Below are 27,956 nucleotides of genomic sequence, written 5' to 3'. Positions count from 1 at the left end.
TGTCCTAGAAGTTGGTACGTAATGTATGTGTCTTCCCTTCCTTTTTTCAAGAACCTGTTCCTTCTATAGTGTCCTCAGTGTCTGATTCTGAGATCCTCAGCCAGAGATGCCCACTGCAGATATTTCATGGGATGGTGTGTTCAGACCCGACATCCCAGCTCTGGACACCTGGACATTCACTTAGTCTCTTTGCCAATTCACACAAAAGCTGGGTTAGCAGGCTGAGAATGTACACCAGCAGTTTGGAAGCTACAATGGCTTCTGAAAATGAAAATGCAGCGGCTGAGATTTCTGCAAGTCTTTTGACAAATTTGGCTAACAAATAAGGTCTCTGCTGGCTAAAAAGTGCTCGGCCCTTTGACATTACCTGGAAAGCTACTGAGGCTGGAAGGCTGCTGGCTCTCCAGAATAAGCCTCAAGCACAGCAGCCAGACCATTTGGTGACCACCTCATGCATTCATTCTGATGTGTCTGTTTCATGTGTACATGTCATGCCAGGATGCAGGAAGACCCATGGAAATTGTAACAAGCAATGAATGCTGGGAAAACCCAACACTTCAGGCAAATTATTTTAGCATATGATTTAGTATACTTGGTAGATATGTGCCTTACTCTGCAGTTTGTCCCTGGACAGGAATGGGGTGAAGCAATGTCATGTCAATGTTAATCTCTAGCATTTGTCCAGTAGGCTCTTTGAAGTGAAAAGAGTCTCGTTGCTAGATCTAGGAGGGATGGTAAGAGTGCAAAACCTGCTGCAACCGTTTGTGCTCCTCTGAAGTTATCTACAGCAGGGAGGAATCTATGACTTTTTTTTTTTAAAAAAAATTGATTTATATGCCGCCCTTCTCCGGAGACTCAGGGCGGCTTACAATGTGCTCAGCAATACTTTGTACAATCAATCGTTGCAATCTAGGGATTTTATGTCCTGCAGCCTGAGAACATGTCCACTCCTCTCTTTGTGGCCCATATCTGCTAGCAAGGAAATGTGAACAGGAATGGAGCTGTGTTCTGAATGAATCTACTACCCCCGAGTGTCACTTTGAGCCACTCCTAAAACCACATACAGAAAAATACAGGACCAAAATTGAGCTTCTGGGCTTCAACACCACTCGGGGTGGGGGGAGAGGAGGGGTCAGGAAAGATGTAACTATTGCTCCAATCCCACTGTGGGCCAGTCTAAACAATACGATGGGCCTTATCTGCCCAGATGTTTGTCCTCACAGAGACCCATCTGCACTTCAACTAACTTTGAGATGGACTGATGGTTCTCTACGGTGATAAGGCAATAGTTTCAGCTCATCAAGTGTATTTGGACAGGTAATGTTCACCTTACTGATACTTTGGAAGGCCACCAAATCTTTTTATCAGCCCCTTCTGTACATAAGAGCACCTTCCTCTTTAACATGGAATATATGGCACAGATGCTTCATGGGATTCCGGGAGAAAGCCACCCTCTTGTATCACGGAAAGGACTCCAAACCCCGGATGGATGGTGACAAGGATGCACATGACAACTGCTTTCCTTCTAGCTTCTCCATGTTGAGGAATGGAGCTACTGAAGGCCACTGCAATAAAGTTTGTTCATCTCTCACTATGTAGAATTTATGCCACATTTTTATCCATTTCCTTTATTAACACTGGAGCTATAAAACTACCACATTAAGATTCAATGAACTTTTTTATTTATCATCCAAAAGTAACAGAACAGGGCTGTAATGAATCCCTCCAGCTGATATTTTAAACAGATACCAGCCCTTTTACTTATTTTGACAGGCAATTAAAAAAAGTGTGAAATTTTTCACAGTACAGTCAATTCCACCCAAATTAAGGTAACGGTGGATAAAAATAAAATGCCCCCCAAATTAAAAGAAAACTTACCCACCCTCCTCCTCCTCCTCCCATATTACATCGTCACAACTCACAAATCTGTACAAAATGTTCACTTTTATAAAGCTCTGATGTAAAAATCAAATCAAGCAGCAATTCGGTAAGTGCAGCACGGGGCCTGTTGTAGCTCTATTTACAAGGCTCTGGTAACTTTACATGAGGACAGAATGCCATGGCGGTGGCTGAGTCCGTCCTGCCCCCTAGATTGGGACAGGTTTTGCTTTGGGGTTCTCCTTCTCCTTCTCCTTGCTCTTCTTCGACTTCTTCTTCTTGTGTTTATGTTTTTGGCTCTTCTCGGCTTCTGACTCGGTGCCAGGGTGTTTCTTATGCTTCTTGTGCTTCTTGTGTTTCTTGTGCTTCTTCTTGTCCTTCTTCTTCCTCTTCTTTTTGCTGTCCTGACTGTCCGCAGAGCTGGCGCTGCTGCTGCGGCTCCGGCCTTGGCTCCCCGAGGGGCTGGCACTGGGGCTGCTGGGACTCTGGCTCCGGCTGGGCTGTGGGGCCAGGGCAGTGGGGGCTGCAGCTTCTTTCGGCTTCTCCTTCCCGTCTCTGGTTTTTTTCCCTGGAGAGGTATCCTGCTTTGTTGAACCGTTGCTGTCACTGTCACTTTCATTGTAGTCTGGGACAAAAGCCGCCTCATCCGTTTCCCGAGTCGGGTCCGAAGAGAGCCGGGACGTGTGGCTCGGCTGAGGCTTTGGCTTGGTGGCATTCTTGTCGTTCTGGGGAGCTCCCTGTTCCTTGGCTTCTGGAGAGCCCCGTCTGAATGAAGACTTGCTTCCAGATGCCCCCCTCTCTTTATTGCTCCAGGCCTCCGAGGATGGCCGCTGCTTCTCTCTCTCCTTACCCGAGCCCTTCTCTTGGGCCTTGGGCTGTTCTGCTGGACGCCTGGAGTCGTAGGTGTTCTTGGGGTCGTTCTGCCTGCGGTCCCTGGATGGGCTGTAACTGCTCCGCTTGGAGTCCCAGCTTTCCTTCTTGGGCTGCTCCGCTCGCTCCTCCCTGGTCTTGCTCTTGGATGCGGAGGGAGCTGGTTCCCGGGTCCGTGAAGGAGACACTTTCTTTCGCGTGAGCCCACTTCGTTCCTCTCTTCGCTTGGAGCTAGAGTGGTCTCTGCTGCTGTCCCCGTCTGACTTCTTTTCTCGGCTAGGAGTAAAATCCTTTGTGCCGGATCCATGGGCAGAGTCATGTTTGTCTGAAGATCTGCTGTCCCTGGAGGAGTGAGAAGACCCACTCTTGGCATTTCCTTGCTCTGACCCGCGTTCAGAACGGTCCTTCTCTGGCTGAGCTCCACTCTTTCTTTTCTCAGAAGGGTCTCGGTCAGAGGTGGCATGGTCCCTGTCTTTGGCCTTCCCCTTCTCATTTGATGTCGCTGTTTTGGAGGTTTTGGGGTCAGGCTGCGAAGTTTCACGGCCAGGTTCTTTTGTGGCTCTTGAATTTCTCTCCACAGATTCAGGATCCTTCTCGTTCTGTTTGACAGGATTGGGCAGCTTCGTGTTGACAGTCTTTATGACACTGGCTGGCTTCCCAATGGCAGAAGGGACTTGTGCAGACTTAACATTCTCTTCTTCCTCCTCAGAGTCAAAATCATCCTTATCCCACTTGGACTGAGGAACCTGGATCATGATGATGACATCTTCAGCAGGGGCAGTGATGTCATTGTTGTATTCTTCCATAGTCTTGATGACAGTGCGCTTGGTGTCTACTTTATCTTCCAGCTTTTTTACTGGACTGCCTCCAGCAGAGCTTGTACTGAGGAGGCAAAAACCAATAAAGATTTATTATGGGGGATATCAAAGTGTATAATTTCAATTTCTAATTTTGCAGTGGCAATACGAGTTTCCCTGTCTCGCCAAAAAGACATCTGCCTAATGGCCTAACATATGGAAATATCCTGTTAACTACCACAGATGATTTAATTTTTTTTTTTATAAAATAAGCTTATTCTATAAAATGGCCTGGTTTCATCCTCAACTATTCTAATTCTAGAGAAGCAGAATGTGACTTGCTAAACTAACCTTAAAAATCTGCATCTTACAGTTCTGAGAAAAAAACTGTCAAAATTCCAGGCAACCACTCCTTGCCTCCAGGGCAAGTCTGGTCATCCAATACGATTCACATTATTATTACTGATGTTGTTGTTGTTGATCAGGAATACAAGGGAAAGAAACCTCCAGACCCAAAACCCAAAAACAAGGCCCCAGAGAATAATGAAGGAAAAGGCTGGGGTCATCTCTGGACTACATGGGTCAGGAGGAAAGGACAACTAACTGGTATCAGAATTAAGAGGCTGCACAAGAGAAGGGATTCAGCCCCATCAGAAGAATTCAGAACTGTTAACAAAAGGGTCGGAAGGAGCTTAATGGAAGGGCTGGGGATGGGTTTAACAAGTCATGGGCAGGAGCCACCATTGGCTTCCTCCTAAATCATAGTACCTGGTGTAATCGACCAGCGTGGAACCCGATCCATCAGCTGCCGCCACTTTTCTCCTCAGCTTCCCCTTGGCTTTCTCTTGCTTCGCTTTGCTCGCCACTGCCGGCTCAGGCTTCTCGGCTGAGGCTTCTTTCACCGGAGGGACGTTGTCAGCACTGGCAATCTTTTTGCCCGTTTCTCGGTTCAGCTTAATCTTCTTTGCAGGAACAACTGTTAAAACAGCTTTGTCCTTCTCAGGGGTCCTCTCTGTTTTCTCTGCTTCTGGGTCATTCTTCCCCTTTGGCAATGTCTTCGATTCTGAGACTTCTGGCTTAGAAGCTTTTAGCAATGTGGTTTCAGGCTCCTTCTCAACTTTGTCCTCCATTTTTCTCTTCCTCTTTTCAGGTTTGGCATCTACTGGTTTGGTTTTGTCAACGGGTTTCTTGGATTTTTCCTCCTTGCTGGACGGCTTCTCTTGCTTGGTTTCCTTGGGATGCTCCTTCTTGGCCTTCTCATCCTTGCTGGATTTAGTCTCTGGATGCTCTTTTGTGCCTCGGGGGTGGACTTTACGGGGAGTGCTTGGAGGCTTCTCGTCCTTCTGGGAGGAAGGTTTGGGGCCATCAGCCTTTGGCAATTCTTCCTTCACCTTTTTGGCAGGAGGTTCAGTCCGTGGGGATCTTTCACGGTCAGCCTCCGCCTTCTCCTGAGGTGCTGCTTTAGCCGGTTTGGCTTGCACCTCCTTCTTGGTAGTGGCAGTCCCTTCGGAGGTTTTCTGCTTCGTCTTTTCCACTCTTCCCTTCGGCTTCTCTTTCCTCTCCTTGTCAGAGATGGGCTTAAAGGCAACTGAATCCGCTTCCATCGGCTCGTCCCGGACAGGAGTGGCATCATCCCTGCTCGGGGGCACAAAAAGGGAGTCAGGTCTGCCCTCTTCGCCACAAGCAGGCTTCCGTGAGCCCTCCAACAAGTCATTGCTAGGAAAACCATCACCTTCTTCTCCCCTCCGTCTTTTTCGGTGCTTCTTGTGTCTATTCCCTTTTGCATCCCCTGAAAGATTGTCCATTTCTTTGTCCTTCAGTTTTGTCATGTCTTTCATATTGTGGCCCTCTCTTCCTGGCAGCTTTTCAGAGTAGCCGCCACCTAGATTTCGGTTCCGATGCCCGAGCCCTCCAGGATAATCATCTCTGCGACCTCGAATGTAAGGGGAATTCTCTCTCCTTGGTCCAGGAGGGCCAAATCGTTCTGGGGAGAAGTTCTCTCTGTTAAGCAAAGGTCTGGGTTGAGCTCCAGCTGGGAAGCCCTTAAAGTATTTTTCATACCATTCTCTGTAGGTCTCCCAATCACGGTATCTCTCTTTCTCAAAGGGGTCTCTTATATCCACAGATCTTCCATAATATGCTTTCATGTCATAAACTGGGATTTCTCGGTAACGACCAAAATACTCCCGTTCCCCTTCTCCCTGAGGAACGGGCCTCTTATTCGGGGACTGGCCTCTGTACGCTGGAGATCTTGACCGAGAATGATACCTTCTGTAGGGCGGTGACCTAGACCTTGATCGATGATATCCGTGTGATCTTGACCTGGAGCGGTAGTTACGGCTCTTGCCTCTGCCCCTCCGGCCATAGGGAGGCGACCTCGAGTAGGAGCGAGAATGGGAGCGGCTGAAGGACCGAGAGTACGAGCGAGAGCGGGACGAGCCAGATCTTGACTTGGAGTAAGTGTAGGAACTTCTTGAGTAGGAAGATGCACTATATGGCGATTTGGACCTGGAACACAATGAAAAGAAATGTTTAATTGTAGCTTCTGGATCTCTGTAAAAATTACCTTGCATCACAGAGACAAGAGATTTCTGCAATATTTTTTTAAAAACACAGACATTCGCTATATACAATTCAAAAACAGGTTAATAATGAGCCGACTCATAGGACTTTTCCAGTTTTTAGAAAGGATTCTGAAAGGTTTTTTTCAGAAAGGTTCACCAAATGTCTACTCCGGCAGTTCCCTAGACTATGGCTGGATATCAGCTAGATAATTAACACATGTTTTGTCTAGCAATCTTGCAAAGGGTCCACAATTGTTTGAGAGGTCACCTGTGTGTGTATGTACAAACTGGATTCCTAATCTCTGTGTAGAACTGCTATGAACATTCTAGAGTTGTGTTGCCTGCAAGGCTGGGCTCTCAAGCTGCCTCGCTGCACGCCTGGAGGACAGACAACCACTGCTTCAGTTCCTCAGAACCAGGCTAGAGAAATTGCCAAAAATGTCTGAGAGGCTCCAGAGCAATTTGGGTTAATGCCACTCAATTGAGCTGGACTTCTCAAAAAATGATACTGCTGGTTTGCTTTAAGGGGAAAAAAACCCCAATACATTGTTTTAAATTTGACATGGGTTATAACTATTCAATTACTTTTAATAGAGAGCAGGCAAGAATTTGACTGCAAATAACACTTTCTGCCCCTGAGAAAATTAGCCATTACCAATTGGTGTTTCCCTGCTATAATTAATACAGAATGAAGGGGGATTAGGGGGCTAGGCCTCCAAGGGCTGTATTGGAAAGAGACCTGCTTGGGGGAGAGTGAAGGAGCAGCCCTTGGGGATTCCTAGCAGGAGAGACAGCCCTATGTCTATGAAGGGGACAAGTGGGGCTGGGCTAGATGCAACTCCTGGGCAATGGTGAGGAGAGTCCAGGATGCTGGCAGAGAATGCAGCAGCCGCAGCAGCAGCTGCCATGATTTAGCCCTGGCCACAGGCAGCAGCAAGCAGAGGCCCACCAGGGGTACATCCTTGTTCTTGGGACAAGAAGGGCACGCAACTTCTTTCGCTTGCTTCCTGCCTCCTTTTCCAAGGCAGCTATTCCCTAAGAAATGGCTGAGGAGCACGCGGAGAGGCCAGAGTAGTACTGGCCATGCCTTGCTTGCCCAGCTGTCAGAGCAAGGAAGACGGGGTGGCAGGCAAATGGAAACACCTGTTTTCACCACCATCACCAACTGCTCCTCATTACCTGCTCAGTGCAGGAATAGAAACACAGCCACTTCTTGATCTGTCCAGTGGGGCATAGAGCCCACTACCTCAGCCTGGGGCAGATAGCTGTTGATATTGTCTTGCACTGGTCAGATGGATGGTAAAAATGATATAAAGGGTAGCCTGAGTGCCTAGTCTACATGTGACCCTAGAAAAGCAAGAGCTAGAGATGCCTAGGCTCAAGGATGGGCACTGTAGCCTCCTGAGCACCTCAGACTTGGCAGGGCAGAAATGCTCAGACTGTTTTGGCCTTTGATTTTAGCAGGACATTTGAGGCGCGCCATGGATGCCTTAAGTCCTGCAAAGACTGAAAGCATTCATTACACTTCCATGTTCACAAGGGAATGGGACTACAAGACGCAAAATGGCTGCCTTAAGCCTCTGCAGGTCTTGGGGCTCCCTTCAATCAGCTACTTCTGACCCTGCCCACCAAAGTAAAAAAAGTTTGCCCCACCAGAAGCTAACCCTCCACAACTCCCAGTCAGGAGACCAGCTGAAAAGGGCTGCCCACTCGTCTTCTGGATGCAAAGCAAGAGCTCCTCCCATGGCAGGTGAGGGGAGGGCACCTGGAAACAGCAGCAGCAGACAGAATCCCTGGAATTGGCTCATGCCAAGAATAATTTCTCTGCCCACCGTGTGACCGTTGTACAAGAAAATGTAACGTTCAGGAATTGAGATGGGATGAAGAGAATATAATTGTGATATTTTAAAATCAGGATGTTGATTAATATTATACATATTATACGGCTTATTATAAACTATTTCCATAGACTACTTAGGTGTTGTTTTATATTTAAGTTAAGTGGCATAAAAGCAGCTGCACTAAATAAACAAATTTTGATAGACACGTTTAAAAAATTACCGGGAATAAGAACGCCTGCGTTCCTTCTGAATTTTTTTATATTCCATCAGTTCTTTAGCAAAATCATTTGTAAACTCATCAAGCTTTGACTTTTTCTTTTCCCTGTTAAAATAAGAAAAACATTGTGCTGCAATGCAATTCTGTACTGATAAAGCAGGCACTAAGAGTACTAACTCAAACAAGGACTGCATGCCACATATTACTAAAATGCGAATCATCGGGTTTTTTTGAAAGACGTTTCATAGTATTTTAACAGAATTACAAGTTTCTGGGTTTTAGATCTGAAGGCTGGTAGTGAAAAACCAACATCTGAAATCTCACGTTATATGTCATGTTTGCTCGCAGCACATGCATTTTGAGCACAGCTGCAGCCAAACCATCTACTGAAACAGAAGAATGAAATATAACGTAACTTCATCCAGCGCCAAATACTTACTCCTCTTTAAGTCTCCGTTGCTCTCTGTAAAACTCCTCCCTAGATAAAGGAGGTGCTTGGGTCGTTGGGATGGTATTTGAGTGAGCCGTTGGTACTGGTGTTGGTACCCATGGTGTTGATATGTTTGCTGGAGCCGGGGGGTATCCCGGAGGGGGGACAGTGTACCCAGCTGGTGGAGGCTGACCAGGTGGAAATTGAGGAGGAAACTGTGGTGGAGGTACCCCCGGTGGAAGAGGAAGTGCGTGGGGAGGTGGAGGATACAGGGGAGGTGGAGGCACGGGCACAAAGACTGGTGTTGAGGCTGGCAGTGTTGGGGCCTGAGTCCTTTGTGTACGATCACTATGCGGGCGTCCTCGGTTTGAACTTCTAAAGAAACCCAAAAACATGTTGTCACTGAGTGTCACACTTGTCTTTTGTTCGCAAGAGAGGAGGAACGTGAAATGGAGAGAGCATTCTTCTGCAGTCACGGCCTATGCTGTCTTACAGCTCAACCACAGACTAACCTGTTCTGCCATCCTCCCTCTGTAGCTCTCTAGACTTAGAGTCCTCTCCACAACACGGTCCTTGTCTATACCCATAATCACTAGCACATTGGCTAAATTCTGCTTCTTACCCATTTCCCACAGCCGTGGTTACGTAGTTTCTGCACCTCAACTCCCTTTCCAGAACCACCTTTGAGTTTTTCAAGGCTAACTAAACTAGAATTAACAGTTAGAGATTTGAGTTTTCTAGCTTTGCCTATGACTGATAATATAGCATTTTGCCTCCAGAAGTGCTAAATTCTAATATTGATATGATTGAGATACTTTTCTAATCTTATACCCAACTGTACACTATGAACAAATGTGTTACATTTCCTTGCTCATTTTAGTCCAGAGAAAAATTTAAAGTGTTGCTCGTTACCATAACATTGGAGCCCTTTTAGTAGCGACTGATGCTTCCTATGCATATACAAACAGCTATTTAATATGATTATGTTCTACACTTGCTGCCTAAGAACACACACGCACACACACACACACACACACACACACGCACACGAATGCACACATGCGTGCACACACACAGATATATATTTTGAAAGGATACTTACGGCTCCCAGCCTGACCTACTGGCTGCAGAGCGGACAGGATTTGTTCTCATTGGCTGACCTGTGTGGAGAAGAAGTTGCTTTCAATACGGATGGCAGATACTCCACCTGCATATGACAAGAACGATCAAAGCTGCGCAAACTTACCCATGGTGGGTATTGAATGCCCATGAGAACTCAGCTGCCCAGACAAGGCCGGCTGTCCAAGCACAGGAACCCGATAGCCCTTTGGGAAGGGAACGGAAGGGGATTAATTGCTGCTGCTGCTGTAAAATACACCAGCCAGTTCCATTCGGAAACAAAGCTTACCTTCTCTTCCAGCACAGTGTTAATTGATAAAGAGGAAGGAGGCTTTGTGTGATCGGAGGCCAACACAATAGCAGCAGCTGATCCAAGACCATCACCCTCCCTGGAGGGAAACAATTTCCAGGTTATTTGGTGATAAAATTGGGAAGCAGAAACATTATCTTAATTATTACAAGCATTTAAGAAGAAAAATGGGAAATATATTTAATGAGCACATAAATACATTACTAGGAAGATATCTGACAACAGAGGTAGAGCTATAATAACTATGTAATTATACATTTCTATGGTCTATGCACCAAAGTCACGAAGAGCTGGAAAAGTGACAGATTAAGTAAATATCATCATTAAGAGAGGTAAATGTTTTCTATACCAAGGAAAAGGCTTGAAGATAAACAGATAGGAAAGTTCTACTGGAGGTGCTCTGTGCTATCATTAACTTGTCATCTTCTAATAGCTTTTAATTTAATAGGTCATGGACAGGTCTTATAATATCACAGAGCACTGAACCTCCTCCTGTCTTGAAATACTGAGTTACTTTCCACCTGTTAGGAAGAGTACAAAGCAGCTATATTGGACATGTCACAAGATAAGCTCAACTATCATTTACTAAGTCCAATTTTTAAGATACACAAACCAATAAATAACCACAAGAGCCGGCTAACACAACATATTGATTAAAATGTGGTTGGCTAGTATAACTTGAAAAACCTAGTGACTGATCAAGTCAGTTTATAACATCTTTTCCCATGTCATTCTTGATCATTTTAAAGCCACTTTTAAATCAGTCTTAAACTAGTAATATAAAGCTTGTTTCTAGTGGCACAGTGGTTAGAGTGCAGTACTGCAGCTACTTCAACTGACTGCTAGGTCAGCAGATCAAATCTCACCGGCTCAAGGTTGACTCAGCCTTCCAAGGTGGGTAAAATGAGGACCCAAATTGTTGAGGGCAATATGTTATTTAGTATACTGTCTTTGGTGTAAGCCACCCAGAGTCCTTGGACAGTGGGCGGCATAGAAATATGACTAATAAATAATAAAATAAATAAATAACATCTCTAAACAAAATCTACCTATAGAGGCAGACACTCTTAAAATTAACTTCCAAGTTCATTGTTCAAAAATATATTTCAATGTATTCAATGTTAAAATATTTTACTTCATTCTGTAATTGTAACTTGAGCTTGAGTGTTCTTTTCCTTTAACTATAATCTTTAGTTCCCTCTAGTATCCAATATTTTAAAGTCTTTTACTTTTTTTATAGAATTCAAAACAAAAGCTTTTTCGTACAGGAAGGAGTCTTTAAAATCAATTCCCAAATGATATTTAAAATTTATCTGGACCCTTAGTCCATTTATAAGTTTCTAAAATTATATTAACCATCTCTGTTTGCCTGGGTTTTTCCCTATAAAATGCTTCTTGTGATGAGACCTACAAGGCATTTTCAGGTATAATTTTGAGTTTATATCTATTTCAAATTCTCAACCTGGCACTTCTAATATAATTATTTTTAAAATCTACATTATCCTTAATTTTAGCATGCCATACCAAAAATCAGAAAAACCAGAAAACCAAACCAAACCAAACCTTAGGTCTGACCTTCTATTTCTATAATTCTCTTATTTCTCAGGGCATCCATTCTTTCATCCAAACCAAGCAACAGGTTGCAAAATACAATTTTTCAATCAGGCAATCCCAAGCATCCTCATTCCTTTGTATCTTGGAGGATTTTATATTTAATCCTTGGCTTTGCCACACAATACAAAGCTAAAGGTTTCTGCCATTACTTAAATGGTGCATTAGTTATCAAAATAGTTTGAAACAAAAACATCATTCTAAGAAACATATTTTTTATTACAGAAATTCTCCCCAATAAGTGTAATTTTCCCCATCTCCAACATGTCCTTCTTAATTTTAATTCCCTGTCTTAATTGTTGTCAAATAATATACAAAGTTTATAAATATGGTTTAATTTATGCAACTGTCAACATATATAGAGGACTCTCTATATATCTCTATATATCTACATATACTAAAACTGTTTGACTAGTTCCTATGACTCAGAATTTTTCAACTTTACATATGTGTGGGGATTGTGATTTTTAAAATTCTAATCAGCTTGCTGGCTTAGAATTCTGGATTGATAATCAAAATGTAGTTGGAGATCATGGATCAAATCAGTTTCAATGACCATCAATTTAATAGTAACTAGTTTACCCAAATTTTAAAGGTCTTCTGAACGTAGTCTGATAAAAGTATTTTACTTACACACAACACTGATTCAAGAATCAAGTACAGCTTAAATTCATATTAAGTCTTTTACTATGTCTTTGAAAGGAAGAGCAGGATGCAAATATAGGAACTGAATCCAATTCCTGGAGGTTGCATAATTTACTTTCCTCCAACATTCTTTGCAATTCAAAAACCCAATCATTCATGGAAGCATATGTGCAATATTACTCTAAGAAGAGTGAATGGGAACAGTTAAAAGTTGAAGACAGGCTACTTTTTTGATCAAGGATTTAACAATCCTACCCAATTTGAAATCTCTCTTACAGTGGCAGAAATGTTAAAATAGTTTGTATGCTCTGTGGGGATCATGAGACCAATGAAGATTCTCACACCGGATGAAAAACCACAAAAGAAAGGCCTTGAAGGATGCAGGAGGACTTGTGATATCAGACATGCCGGAGATAAACACAGGAAGGAATGCCACCTCCCTGCTCTAGTTGACTTACCGGAAAGGTCCTTCAGGCTTATCAGCACAAATTGCCAGAGACATTGCTGTAGGCACATCACTGACTGAGGTGGAGGCAGACTGGTTCATGGCCAACGTGCTTGTTGCAAGGGGAGCTTGGCCAGGAGTCAAAGATAAGGGGGGAGATGCAGTGGCATGAATCGAAGCAGAAGTGATTGGGAGGATAAGGGGATCCTGTTGCCTGGAGCCTGTTGGCCTCGGCACAGAAGGCACATTCCGCTGAACCGCTGGTCTTGGTGGGGGGGCCTGCTTGCGGAGCCTTTTAGTGTAGCCTGTTTCGTTTTTGAAGTTATTTACAGCCTAAAGAGAGAAAAACAAACGAGGAGTCAAAACTGTCTGAAATAACATCATGGCTTATCTTTCACCAGGGTCATTTGCTGGTCTGAGAGACAAGGGCTGCACCTGCGTTGCCTATGTCACTTGGTTACTTATTAAATGAGCCTTCTGGGTTTACACAATACATTATACTGTCCAACCAGACTGAATTTGCACAACAGGCTACGCAAAAGACTGTCCACCAAGATTAATACTAATCAGGAATAATGTGTGATCCAAATAAACTACATATTCACCAATCCACTCTAGTGTGATGTAAACAGAGTAACCAGAATAGGTTTCCCACCTTTTACAGAAGCTTAACATTCATTTGGTCTTGTTATAGCAGGAAGAGAAACACCTGGATAATTCTGTCAAATCACAGACTAATCAACCAGATTAATGATCATTTCCCCTCCAAATGCTCAACAGAATCTCTCTCACTCAGAATAGCATAAAGCAATTAAAACAGCAGGGGAGGAGCCCTCAGAGAGATTAATATAGGTAGTTACCTGGCGTAAAAATTTGTTGGCAATTAAATTATCAGGAGAAACGTCTGTCTGATGACAAGTTGGACAGGTATGTTCCTCTGATTCTAGCAAGGATGTTCGGATACCTGTAAATGAAATGAAAATTCCATTTTAACTGCAAGAATATTATAACCAGAGTATGCCACTTTATATTCATGGATGGATAAGTGTCACAAGTTACACAGAACTTTTAAGTCACAAATTCTAAAGGATGCTAAATTTAAAATGCAGCATCACAGTGAGAACTTGGAAACCTCAGTTATATGTTCTGGGCATCATAGTTTAAAAGAGCTATGGAGAATTTAGAACAGATTTGGGGAAAAAACTACCAGGATAATATGGAATCTGGAACCAAGAAGCTGAGCAAAAGAAAACGGAGGGGGGATTTGACAGTGACATCTAAAAGCTTGTCACTTGTAAAAGAGGGCAGATCTATTTTTCACTCAGATCAAGGAGTGGAAATTAAAAGAGATTCAGGGTGACTATTGGAGGGGAATTTCCTGGGTGATGGCCATCAACTGAGCAGGGAGGTTGCAATAGCTCTATTTGCACATATACAGCATGCCTTCACAACTTATGACGCCACTTCTATAAGAAGTCAAAAGGTTTTGTAAACCAGCATTTTGAATTGTTCCTGGAAACCAATAGGAAGCCAGTGTGGAGGCTGAAGAAGAGATGTAACTCTGAACAATCAGATTTTACATGCCAGCACATGGGCTGCTGCATTCTGTGTCAACGGAAGCTTCTGAACAGACTTCCAGGCAGCCCAAGTTAGAATAAATTTTAAAGACTCATACCAATTACCAGTATGATACTGGCAAGAAATTACCCTCCCTTTGTGTTGCCTCTCCTTGTATTATGTACGAATGTGCACAACCAAGCCCCAGATAGGAGGGGGCTTAGAACGGAACATGTGTATTCTTTTTGGTTTTTGTATTTTGTTAATACAAAATAAATAGAATGGGATATTCAGCAATATTCTGAGCAATGATCTAATCCAGTGATGGCTAACCTTTTCTGGACCAAGTGTCCAAAGCGCACATAAACGCGCCTAAACCTCTAAAATGCAATGCACGCGGCCCCCCGCATGCATCCCCCACACGTGCATGTGTCTCCCCGCACGTGCCATGCCCCTGCACAGCAGGGACCTGATGATCAGCTGGCTGGCAGGCAGCACGCATGCATGCGCGGCGGAGCTGAACTGGGTCGATGGCTCACAGGCCCAAAAAGTGTGCCACCTGTGGCACGAGGGCCATAGGGTCTAATCATTTCTCTAATCTTTTTTTTTTGTCAAAAGTCTCCACTCTGATTCCGCCATTTTTAAACTCCATCTTTCCTTTGCCAGCTTGTTCCTCCAAGCCAAATTTGCTCTATTTCCATCCGGTTTTTGTAGAGATATCCTACTGCCAGAGTCCCCGTCATCTTTAAATAACTCACTTCCAACATTCTGCTGGACTGGAAAGCATTAAATAGTCCAATAATACATAATCTGTATGAAAAACCGTATATGAAGTTATCAGGGCAACAGAGGGCATCCCCTCAGGTACACGGATGGGCTCTCTGTCTCTCAGTTCAAGAACACCACTCTGCACAAACCCAGGTCCATCCATGTGATACACTGAGAAACTGGGCAGCTTACAAACTCACATTCATCACAGTAGCTGTTTCCACAACAGGGAATCACCACAGCATCAGTCATTATATCCTTGCAGATCAGACACAACAATTCATCTGGAATAGGGTCGTCTTCCTCCGAGGAAGAGGACGGTTCCTCTGGCAAGAAAGGGGGCTTCTCTTTCTTCCCAATGGCATAAGCCTCGCTGGAAGAACAAAAAAAACCCCTTCTGTGAAATCTTTTGTCTCCATTGTGGAAGTAAAAGTAGTATGAAGCATGTTATAAAGTTGAGGACGTATCCTAATATTTTTCTTCCACACTCGTTTACCGTCTGGACAAATTAACAGAAGCACAAATTATAAAGTTGCATTTTAATTGGATGAAAAATAATTTTCTATTAGTGAACTTGACAGAGCCAGGATGGCAGTGAGAAAGCAGCTTATTGATCATTGAAAAGTTCAAAATTTCAGAGCAAACAAATTACAAAAGATGCAAGAGTACTTAAAACAGAGATTAACTCCTACACAGAGTAGCAGGAAAGTGCTTTCTGGGCACTGACATGATTATGATTGATCATCATTTATCAATCACTTAATAAGTGATTAATTTATTAATTAAGTGATGGTCATGTCACCGTCCAGAAAAGTCAACTTTCACTGATTAAGTTTAAACACTTGAAATAGAGAAATGAAAGTGAATTAATCAAATATCACAACCATTAAGTAAACCAAAATAGGATCTTTGGCAACACATTTTTCGGTTAGTCACTCACTGTATCTATTGCTTTCTGAAATCAGCAAAAATACCTATCGCCCCAAAGCCTGAGCTAAGGGGAAAATTGCAATTCAAAGAACTGAGGGAGAATTCATCCTTTTCTTTAAGACCAAGATTCCTAGGAGTCTTCAACTTTGATCTTTTTCCTAAGCTGAAACACTTTCCTCCTCCAACCCGCCTCATCTCCTCACCTGCGTGCAAAGTGACTGTGAGCTTCTATGCAAGGAAAATTTACATTTATGAACTATCTGACAGGAAGATGCATTTCTAATTAATTATTTTTAATAGCCCTTAGATATCACTGGTATAATTTGCTAACTTCCTCAAAAAAATTCAGCTAAGGCGAAAGAAAAGATGAAAAGTGAATTGATATAGATTCTAGAACCTATAATTACAGATGTACAGATCCTAAGTATTAATAATCAATAAACAAAAACAGAACATTAGAAAGATAGGATAAGAATTCTATAGCCAGTGAATTTATTCTTAACCATCTAACCAATCTAGATTGCCCATTTCAGTTTTTCAGGCAATTTTAAATGAGGATGTTTTGCAAAGATCTCTATTACTTACGCATCAATAGTAGGAATAGCATATTTCCCTGTGTTGGTAAGCATGGCACCCTTAGTATTAGGATCCTGCACTTCCATCATGAAACTTCGTGGAATTCCAGTACTTTTCTTAATCCTGGGAACGGACTCAAAGTTCTTGTCCTGTTAAGAAAACAACAGAAACATTGATTAAAATCTACTTCCTGCAACTCCTGCCAACTTTATCTGCACATAATTGTTTTGATCAGTGGATTTTGTAGCCTTACACAGAATTGTATTCAAATCAAGTCAGTTCTCATTAGAAGACAACAAACAATTCTACTGCCCTTCGGAGGGCAGATCCAGAGACTCACAAGGAGATTTAACAAAAGCAGTAACACCCTCCACTAATACTCCAATTTATAGTACTTTACCTCCTCCCTCCTTTGCTCCCAAGACTGCAAATACAAAGACAGATGCTGCTGAATGAGTTGCCTTTGCTTGCCCCTCCTGCCAGCCACAATACCTCTAAACTATGTATCCCCCAAAGACTCCCTAGTTAGCTTAGATGAGGGAATCTCTCTCCCCAATGAATTTAAAAATAGGACTAGGCTGTCATCAGGAAACAAAAGACAAGCTACTTCAACAATTGAGACAAGGCCAATCTTACCCCATTGGTTGGGCAGATCTTTATGTAATGACCAGGTTTTCCACAACGAAAGCAAGTGTATGATGGTGGCGGCGGTCCCAGGGGTTTCTTCATGTAACTAAAAAGGCGTAAGAAAAGAAGTGTGCTACTTTGCAGATTGTTTTTTTTTAAGTATGTAAATTGTGCCAAAATTAGCTTTTTTGCTTCGGTTTGGTGGGTGACATGGTGAAGACTTACTTGATTGGATCATATTCGTGGCCAGACTGTGACATCATTGCTTTAATTTTATCTTCTTCAGAAGCATTGGCTTCAGCCAGATTGGCGGTCTGTTCAATAGGTAATCATTTGACAACACACATTAGAAAACACATTTAAGGCCATCCAGTCAAAGACAACACCACTCATCCAATCCTGTAAAGAGCAGCACAATGCTAGCTAAAGTTGTCTCAAAAACAGCTCAGATTATCCTGAAGATGTTCCAGGGAGTCCTTATGCCATTTACATGATGTTTATGTGCCTGTTGCGCTAAACTAATTTAATCAAAACAAAACCTCCTATTTTGTATGCTGGGATACTTTGTGCAGGCTATTTGTACTCTGCACAAACGCTTGTGAAAGTGTATCTGTTTCTTTGGATAAATTTAAATGGCCGGAAGCTAAATCTTTTGAAAGGTGCTTTCTGCAATACTTAAAAAGCCATGAATTTTAAGAGGTTTACCTTGGAATGATAAGGTGCAATTCATGGTCTCCATTTGCAGCATAGCGTTATTTTACACTTAGAAATATTAAAATAGCAATTATCATCCTGAAAACTGACATTTCAGACATTTCATATCTAAGACCATTTTTAAACGTTGGGAAATTACTTGTAAAACCCCTTCTGGTATCTATAAAAGTAAAAATGAATGAATACAGCTAACATATCCAGAAAGGTGTAACAAGATTGAACAAGTAACTTTCTGCCAAGTGGGATCTAATGCCACATAATATGCTTTGGGTGCACAACTTTCAGGATGATAGCCCCTTCAAGGTGCAAGCCACAGTTGTGATGTATAGCTAACAATTCTAGAAACTTGTTAAAATGGGTCATTGCACGCTAAATATTGATATAAGCAAGGTTGAAGGGATTGGTTATTAATTGCTCAGATATCCAATCACCTAACATTCAGATCGTCCATACACACTTTTTAATACATTCATCCACAAAAGCAAACAGCTAGTTTCAACGTTTTATTAAACAGTTGATTAAAATACATAACGTTTCTTAACAATGCAAATTAACAACTATGAAATTGTTCACATTTACAGAAAACTATTTTACAAATACTTAGCTAATTTGTTTGAACCCAAACAGGTTTACAGAACATATCCATTAGCACAGAACATTAGTAGGAATAGACCAAAATTCAAATATGGCATTTAATACACAGTAGGAATAAAACAAAACTGTTAAATGCATTCCCTCTATATAAGAACTATCAGCACCGAAGAGGTTAAAGTAAGTAACAGTTTTGAACTGCTTTATATTATATAAAAATATTCTGCATTTGACAGAAATACTCTCTTAAGTTCTACCTGAAACTTAAAATTGTACAGCTCTTGGACATTTTTTTCACATCTCAGAAAAATAAACTTGACATAAGGTTACAAAACCGAGGACAAATTTAAGGACAGCACTAATGGAAACCAGACTTGCTTGATATAAATTAAATATTCACAAACGCATGTCAAAATTTCCAAACTAGAAAACGTAGTTTATTTTTGAAAAAATACAACTCCAGCCTTTGTTCACAAAAAGACATATGAAATATAAGGCAATACTGCTTCTAACTCAAAATTTTAAAGAGCAGCCATTTATTTGGGTATGTTATCACTAGTGCTTTCCCAGACAAAATTACACATTACTGAGCAGAAAGGCAAGCAGTTTCATTGCAAACAAAGTTGATACAACAGTTTAAGGTCACATTTGCCAGTATGCCACACATACACATTGGTATATTCCTATAGATACATTTACACAGTCTGTGTTCAAACAAATTAGTTGCATAGCTATTGCCCGCTGCATATACTACGAGGGTACAACTGATGAAATTATTTGATGCAAATTATTGCTCTATCACTGGCTTTGAGTGCAGATTCCCCAAATAATCATATAAAGTGTCCATGTGATAGGGAAATACTTCTCTGCTGACTGTTGCACAGAGAAATCCTAGGAGTCCATAAATAGTATTAAAATTCTTCTTTAAAATTGTGCTATTTTTCCAATGAAAAATTAATGTAACATATCAAAGAAATGATAAAACAGCTTCAGAAGTGCTTCTTCTTTGTGTCTTGAAGATGAATAAAACTGCAACATTATGTTGAGGCTGATAAGGTACTCCCCTTCTATCTTCCCATACTGGGAACTACTCTTTACAGGATAGTAAATTAATAAATACACACAATTCCAATGTTTAAACTTAATAGTTTTTTTGCATCTATGACAGAAATTAAAGGTATAAATATCACAGCAGAAAACATTCAAAATACCAAGCAAGCAACAATATATTCTGTTATATTTGACAAATATATATGTATATACCTTTGTAAGCTGGGCCAGAGAAATAGATGCAGAAGAGTCATCAATCTGTTCATAAAAAATTAAACACACATTCAAGTTCCACAGTCAAAATGTAGCCAACATATTTAGCCTCAGCTGTGGTATTAAGATTTAGCCTGAAACTACATTTTACAGAGGAGTTTCAAAAAACAAAAACAAAAAAACATTCTTTAGTCGAAATGTATCATTTGTTTCTATGGCCTGGGCAGTCAAATATATAATATTCAGTTCTGTAAAAAAATAAGATGGATATCCAATTCGCCTAATAACTTCATCATTGGCTTTGTTTTATAACCAATATAAACAAGTGTACATTTTTCAAAGTAAAAACATGCTACAATAAATATTAAAGTAGGTTAAGGTTAAAAACCTTCAATTTTTATGTAAATGTATGCTGTGGGAGAAGTGAATGTAAAAATGTTCAAACATGTTGTGGGAAAGAGCATATTTATAGACATTTTCATTTAGATGTGTTAAAAATCTGAGTGATTCAAAGCTTTTGAAGATGATAGATGCTGTACTTAAAAAAAAAAATCATCAGGATGCTGATAAGAATGACAGATCCCTTAGATGTTTATGAGAAGTAGTACTGAATAGAAGATGCTGAAATTAATGTGTAAAATAAATATATATGTATTTAAATGAACAATTTAAAAATACATATATTCCATGTTCTTTTTATCAGTACATTTCTAAACTTAGTAGTATGTAAGATAGGAGTTACAAGGGCTTTTTTTTCAGGTTCTAAAAACCCAGGGAAATAGATTTTTACCAGTCCTAACTTAAGCCTTATGCAATCTCTAATTATCATACAGAGTCAATCATAGAACTAAATCAGACAACCTGCAATTATGTGATACATGTCACAATTCTAGTCATGAAATTACGCCACTGTTAAAAAAAAGTTATGTCCATGATGATGATTACCATGTTATGACCCACAAACAGGCATGTATGATTGAATGCCAACTACTACTGATGGAAAAGCACCTCACGTGTACAGACAGGGCATAATTATGAGATTCTAGCTCCTCACTTAGAAAAAACACAGATCACTACTCTGAGTTAAGTATATCAAGACTGGCTTTAGGAATGTCAATAAAGCCACAGTTTGGTAGGCCTATTACACACACACACACACACACACACACAGAAATTACATTTTTAAAACTCAATTCTAATTAATGCCTGCCCAAAGTAACCAAACCTTTGCTTTTATTTACTAATTAAACTTGTATAGCTGTCCAACTCACAAAAAGCAACTCTGGGGACAAAATTACAATAATTTTATATATGCAAATTAACAGCTGCCATCCAGATCCAGCACAAAAAGCCAATCCTAAAGGTGGAACCACCACAGGGCAGTAGCAGCACACGCATCTACACCTGGCTCTACATAGGAGTCTCTTGAGAACCACCCAGGTATATCTTAAGGTGCTGCAAGCCATTCCTTCAGACATATCTCATCAATCCCATTTGGTTTTCTATAAAAATTATGGCCTCATTTATTCAACATTGAACATACATTCTTCCTTATTATTTCATCATATGGAAGAGATCCAGGAGGTGACTACATCATATGGAAGAAATCATGTGAGTGTGGACTACATGTTCAGTATATAAGTTTGTCAGGTAAATTTCAACTGCAGATTGTAATGTAGTAAATGTATGTTTTAGGTTTCCTGTTCATTCTGAAGCATTTTCCTGGGCTATATAAATAGCCACAGAGGCGGATCAGAAGTATTGCTTTTTAAATAGCACTTAAAATCTTTTTTAAAATGGAGTTTGAAATAATATGTGAGATGCTAAAACTTTTTATAAGGTAAGAAATATGAAATAGATAAACTGGGCACCAATGGTTGGGCCACAAGAAACAAATGACTGAATACAACAACAAATACTATTGTCTAGTCCTCTTTGAAACAGATTACAGACAAAATAGTCTCTTATGAAATAAATCAATATTGCGTTTTGCCCATTAGAATAACAGAAATATGTGAATCTATGTCTGCTAATACTGGTAGCCCTCTATCTTCTTTAATGCTCTTACCCTTTCAAGATTTGTTTCAACTGAGATGTCATTCATTCAAATTTGAGCCTGAGTTTTGTTACAGATGTGAGAATCTGTCACTGTACTCACAAATAGTGATTCAAATTTTGTACCTAATGTCAGAGCATACTGCAAACACTAAAATCAGAGAAAGAATTTTCTGTCTTATCAACTATACTATGAGAAATTCCTAGACACAATCACCATATTTCTAGCTGTCTGATGATCATGTATTTATATTTTTCTCAACATTAGTTCAACTATGTGAATGTCACAAATTTTAGTAAAATCATACAGGTATGCATGTACTATGTGAAAAAGGTTATATGTATAGTAGTCCTATCTATATCTAAAAACCTTTCAAGATTCAGTGACTCTTGTGGAAATGGTGAAATATAAAGAATAGATTGGGGAAAGAAAACAGGAAAAAAACAAAGCACACTAGCAGTCAAACACTGGTCAAGACCACACACACACACACACCTAAATGACTCAAAATGTTTCTTCAAAATGGCTAAGATTTTAGTTATTAAACTAGGTTCAATTTCACATGTAGCACGGAAGGTTCTGAAATTTAAAATGATACATATATATATTTGAGATGTCAGACCAAAGGTACCCTACAGAAGAAAATAGCAACAGGCACCTCATTTTTTTTTTAAAAGGAATTCCTAGATGAACAGCCACCATGCTGCTCTTTCACTCCCCTGCAGAAGCAGGCCAGGAGACTTGCTTCTGAGAGACACCGTTAGTCAGTCTACATTTGTGGAGAGCAGAGAAAGACATGTGTATCAGATATTCTGTTTTCCTAGGAAATGAGGGAAATGCACTCATTGCAAAAGGATCTGGGGGGGTCCTGGCAAAGGCATGAATTGTATACATAACACCACAATAGGTGGGAGCACCTAGCTAATTAAAAAAAAAAGAGAGAAAAGGTTTTTCAGCTATGGATGGTAAATTCTAGTGCAGTAGGTTACAGCAAAGAAGTTTGAAACAAAGCAAAACCTGTCTAATGTTTTCAAGAACTACGTGGGATTTTTTTGTATGTAGTGGCCAGGATTTGAAGTTCAATAAAAGGAGTCTTTACTGTTTAATGGACCAACATCAAGCATAGTAAACAACAGCTAATTCTCCATTTATATCCTAACAATTCAAAACCTAACACCAGGATCCCCACTCTGAATCAACCTATTTCTAAACTGATTATAGAATGGCTGATTGCATGTAGGGACTGAAGTCTCTTATCTATACCCCCCCTCCCAGAAGCCCATTAGGTGACAATTTCACACAGACCTAACAAAACGTACCCCCAGCCCTAACATTTCCTTTTACAGATTTCAACAAAACTACAGCATTTTGGTGTGTGAGTTGGGAAAGCTTTTACTTGATTCAATGAACATTCTTTTGGTGCACCCTAGCTTCAAAGTAGGCCTGAAACAGCTGTATTGCAAAGCCTGACAGTCTCTAACTTTGATCCTTCCTTTAGTGCAGATAACAGAAACGTTTGTAGGCAATCAATCTCTGAATTGGTGGATTTTATAGTGCTGTTTGCAAGCTTGCTTAAAACCATATACTTTTAAACAGAGCTATTAAGATGTACAATAGACATGCCAGGGTACACACAATTCTAAATGAAAGTTGAACTTTATTTGTGAACATAACTTTTTATACAAGCTAGCAAAAAGGACCAGTTATAAAATAATAAAAGCAGCTTACACAAAAATCTGCTATATTATTTAGTTTTGGGCTAGTTGTAAACAAAAATGATTTTCAGACATGCAATGTATAATTAATAATCAAATGAGAACTATGTTTTTATATACCACAAGAATGCTAAATATTTTTAAATAAGCATAATTTCATAAATATTCTAACTGGTCACCAAGACTGCTCTTTTCTAACATTAGAAAACTATCTAGCAATGCCAAACTGTATCATTAATAAACCCTAAATAAAACAACTTTACAGTATGTTAAGCAAACTTAAAAATGGAACAGAGACCACATGTGTGTTTTAATGAATTTAAATAGGAAAAAAATCCCACTGATCAATAATGGTAACTAAACAAGAGCTTACCGAAGGAAGCAACTGAATAGGCTATTATATGACAAAATAAAATTTAAGGACTTGTGGTGACCCAAGTAGCAAGTAAGGGCATCTTTTCTTAATTGAATAGGCCTTGGAGAGGTCTGACAGGCGTTGTCATTGTGCTAAAATATCTCTTTTGTGTGAGGGCTACTAAGATTAACTTTAATTATGTCTTGCTCAGGGATAATTAGTAGGAAATACAGATCTTAGGATAGCAGTTCACATTCTAGGTTGTCTGCTGGAGCAAAACATGTGAACAGTGTGTTTTTCAGTATAAATCCAATTGCACAAATAGACCTTTCAATAAATGATTGAATCTGAAGAAGAAAAGGTAAGTTTAATATATTGCAGTTTTTGAAAATATCTTCAAAAACCATTAATGGAAATATTAAGAACAAAAGTTGATACAATGTGATAGTGGCAAAAAAAGATAACACTCCAAATATTTTTATTTCGAGGAAACAAAAAGCACACAACAACCTATACAAACAAACAGCTACCAACTAGAGACACACACAATGTAGAACAAAATAATTATGTTCAGCAGTGCAAACCTTAACTTACATGATCCATAAATGATCATACATTATCTGTACAACGCAAAGTCATACAGTAAATAATCTAGTATTCCAATATGCAATTCAGAGCGTCACTTTGCACCAGTGTTTATGATCACATTAAAATGATCTGCATTGCTCAATTTACTATACTGAATCAAATTACAATGTAAGTTACAGTATCAATGGTTCTCTGTGGGAAATAAATATTTATAAAAATACTTTATTGCTACAATATTGTAAATTAAGCAGATTGTGTAGAAGAAAAAAGTGTGAGATTGTGTTTTTACATACTGCTTTTGAAGGTCCACTCACTGGATCAGTTCGACTTCTAAAAAAGGGAAAACATGCTGTCAGAAACAACAAACATACTGTCATGAAAGAGAAATTCACCACCAGAAACCAAAAGTGCATATTAAAACTGTACATAAAGAAACATTCCTCCAAAACCTATTTGACAAAGGCTCTGATCCTAAAGAAACATTAACATTAAGCGTCTAGAAATACCTGTTTTCTAAGACTGACATGCAAAGTTTATGGAAAAGGCCAAATCCCCACACCAAAAGCAAGGCACTCAATTTGACTAGACAGACCGAAAAGTGATAGGATATGTGGACTCAAAGTGGGGGTCAAAAAACATCACCTGAGAGGAGTGTCTACGCTTCTGTGAAACTTATGAGTTCTGCGATAAAGAAAAAAGGTCTGATTTTAAAAAAGGCTTTAAATAGGTCCCCTGAATATTTTACATTTAAGAAGTTATATTCTTTACAATACTGATGCATTAAAGGTAAAGGTTCCCTCGCACATATGTTCTAGTCGTTCCCGACTCTGATGCATTATTCAATCCCATAATCTAATTTGGGACAAAATTTGGGATATTTTCAAGTAAAAAGAACTCAACTGAAAGGATAATTAGATAATGAGTTTTAAAAGTAAACGACTACTCTTTGTAGTCCAGAAGATGTTCAGTATATATTTTAAATGCCATCAACGTGCATTTCCATATAAATTTTATATACATACAATATTTTCCACCTAAGCTAATTACCTTGATGATTGTTATTATCAAAATAAAAGGTTTATAAATATAACTGCCTTGCTCACATGGAAGTTTTTGTTGCACTTATGACTTGTCTCTTTAAGAATGTATCTTAGATGTCTTAAAGATGTACTGTAAAAAAATTGTCTTAGACAACAAAGTACCCTAGTTCAAATGTACTGGGAAATCACTGCTGCTTGCCGTATCAATGATTTGTATGGGCTCACAACTCCTTTTTTTTCATTGTCATGAAGAGTTTAGACCTTCTTCCTGATTTTATATGAAGCTTAGATCCCCATGACATCTAAAGTCAGAAAGCTGTATTTTAATCCTAAAGTAATGAGAACAAGGGAATATTCAAAATGATGGTCTGATTTAAATTCTATTTTAAATCTGAATGGCTAAAATGATGAATTTAAAAATGGAAGCAAAAGCTACTTTTATACAAGATAAGGTGAGGTAAGGGAGATCTCTAAAAAGAACCACAATTCCAATGATGTAAGCAGAAACTAGTATTTCCCCTTATGTTCTGAACTAGGCAAAATACATGCAGGTAGTCCTTGCTCAACAACTGTTTGAAGTTACAACAGACTTCCAGAGTTACTTATAACCCTGTTTCAAGTTCCAATGACCACACAACTCGCATTTATAGGCATTTGCAGCGTTCCATGGTCATGCAACCATCATTTTTTGTTGGAGGTGTTTTTTTTTGGGGGGGGGGGAGACGGACTGATTCCACTATTTTTTCAACAAAAAATGCCCATTGAAGAAAACTGATTTAATGACTGCTGCAAAACAAAGGTTGTAAAATCAGGCACGGTCATGTGGTGACCGGTTTAGCTACTGCCATGACTTACATAATTCCGGTTGTAAATCAAGGACTACCTGTATGTCCAGGATTCAAAGCTTTTCAGCTGATACATTTTCTAATTACTGTAATAACAGCAAGATAAAGTAACTTTTAAAAAATTTAACCTCCACCCAAATTTCCGATTCTTCATTTTTATTTTAAATTTTATTTTAGTGCTTGATATTTAAGGTATATTATAGAACTTGCAGCCTACCAAAATCAAGTGTTTTTAGAAATAGAAGCTGCACCCTAACAGTACAAAGGAAGCATGTAAGTTTTCGCACACAAGCCTGGTTTTACTTTGGGCAGCAAAAGATCATAAGTAACAATGTTCTAGGATGTATTTAAAGCCCCAGCCCACGATTACATCTTGAAAGCTAATGACAGCACAAATATGAATCCTTTGTATTCTTTCTTAAAGGAACTGTGACATCGCTACATCTAAGTAGAATCTAAGTAGATTCTGAATTAACAAAACTCGCACCACTCTTTACTTAGATGTGCTATTCACAAATTATACCACTGGTCGTTATTATGAGCAACTTACTACTATACTATATATGTATGATCCTAGAGTAGGATTCTTTTAAAATACAGGTAGGGTGCAAAGAATAATCTCCCAGGCAAAATTCACCTGTATGCTGAGCTCCACTGCTCTTGTCAGTACAACTTCATTTCAATAGTTCAACTCAAAGAAATTTAAGCCCCCAAACATCCTGAGCTTCTCCTATTCTAGGTAATAAGTCCCAAGGAATTTTCCTATAGTCTATCTTTTTATATTTAAACATAGCAATATTTGCTTATGGTGAACTAGTTCATGCGTCTAGTCGCTAATTCCATAGAGACTGAAATAGGCAACAATTTTCAATTAGCAGATATATGTTAAAACAATTTTCAATTAGCAGATATATGTTAAAATTAGAAAAAAAAATCTAGTTTGAACTATGGTCACTAAGACAGTCAAAATATAAAGCAATTCTATCTAGAGGATATTCAAGATAAGATATAGTGATTACAGATTAAGACAACAGAAATCTTGTATAAGAAGTATCAAATAAGAACCCAAGCTTATTTCTTAAAAATCTTTTTAACACTTACATGACATATGTTTTGCTTGTACATTTTACTCCTCCAATAGGAATTCTTCTGACAATAACGGATGAATTCTTGGGAATCAGGGCATTATCATCAGTATATTCTAGGAGGAAAACACAAATACACTTGGCAGGAATTCCTATTTGAAATGCAGAATTTCTCCCAGTAAGGCACCAAATCGCAGGAATTCTTGGCATAATCAGGCAGGGTAATTAACACCTTCTATTATGAAAAATAACTAATTGAATTAAAAAGTTGTGTTGCCATCATAATGCACCGTCAAAGGATTTTAACCTAAAAGTTTCCATAGATGTTTTGGTAATTTTGTCACCAGGAAAGTAATAGTGCATCGCAGTAATCTAGGGAGTGATGGACAACAAGCAAGAGACATACAGCTTCCAAATCACAGAATGCCAAGAAATAAAATAGAGAAATGTAACAATTATTTTAATATGGAAGCATTAACACCAGTCCTGCAGATACACCTACCCCAAACAAAGATTTCA

General features: G+C 39.6%; 1 protein-coding gene across 4 annotated transcripts in view; it reads right to left on the bottom strand.

Annotated features, from left to right (window-relative positions):
- Positions 1–1,659: 1,659 nt before the first annotated feature.
- RBBP6 (RB binding protein 6, ubiquitin ligase) overlaps positions 1,660–27,956 on the bottom strand; it is a 29,107-nt gene continuing 2,810 nt past the window's right edge. The window contains exons 2-18 of one of the 4 annotated variants that reach the window (XM_034420606.3): positions 27,454–27,553; positions 25,110–25,148; positions 24,761–24,797; positions 19,754–19,798; positions 17,411–17,499; positions 17,195–17,291; positions 16,568–16,707; positions 15,253–15,425; positions 13,588–13,691; positions 12,741–13,060; positions 10,006–10,105; positions 9,844–9,922; positions 9,700–9,757; positions 8,607–8,972; positions 8,171–8,272; positions 4,314–6,053; positions 1,660–3,630 (exon numbers count right to left, since the gene is read on the bottom strand). In XM_034420606.3, coding sequence (XP_034276497.2) covers positions 2,088–3,630; positions 4,314–6,053; positions 8,171–8,272; positions 8,607–8,972; positions 9,700–9,757; positions 9,844–9,922; positions 10,006–10,105; positions 12,741–13,060; positions 13,588–13,691; positions 15,253–15,425; positions 16,568–16,707; positions 17,195–17,291; positions 17,411–17,499; positions 19,754–19,798; positions 24,761–24,797; positions 25,110–25,148; positions 27,454–27,553 — 5,132 coding nt within the window. In that variant the 3' untranslated portion in view covers positions 1,660–2,087. The remainder of the gene's footprint in view (positions 3,631–4,313; positions 6,054–8,170; positions 8,273–8,606; positions 8,973–9,699; positions 9,758–9,843; positions 9,923–10,005; positions 10,106–12,740; positions 13,061–13,587; positions 13,692–15,252; positions 15,426–16,567; positions 16,708–17,194; positions 17,292–17,410; positions 17,500–19,753; positions 19,799–24,760; positions 24,798–25,109; positions 25,149–27,453; positions 27,554–27,956) is intronic. The other 3 variants (XM_034420608.3, XM_034420607.3, XM_034420610.3) reach the window with 3 other exon arrangements.

Source organism: Pantherophis guttatus, chromosome 14, assembly GCF_059756535.1.
Source record: "Pantherophis guttatus breed Tessera chromosome 14, ASM5975653v1, whole genome shotgun sequence".
In the NCBI taxonomy this organism is placed as follows: domain Eukaryota; kingdom Metazoa; phylum Chordata; class Lepidosauria; order Squamata; family Colubridae; genus Pantherophis; species Pantherophis guttatus.
This window is presented reverse-complemented; position numbering and strand designations above follow the sequence as displayed.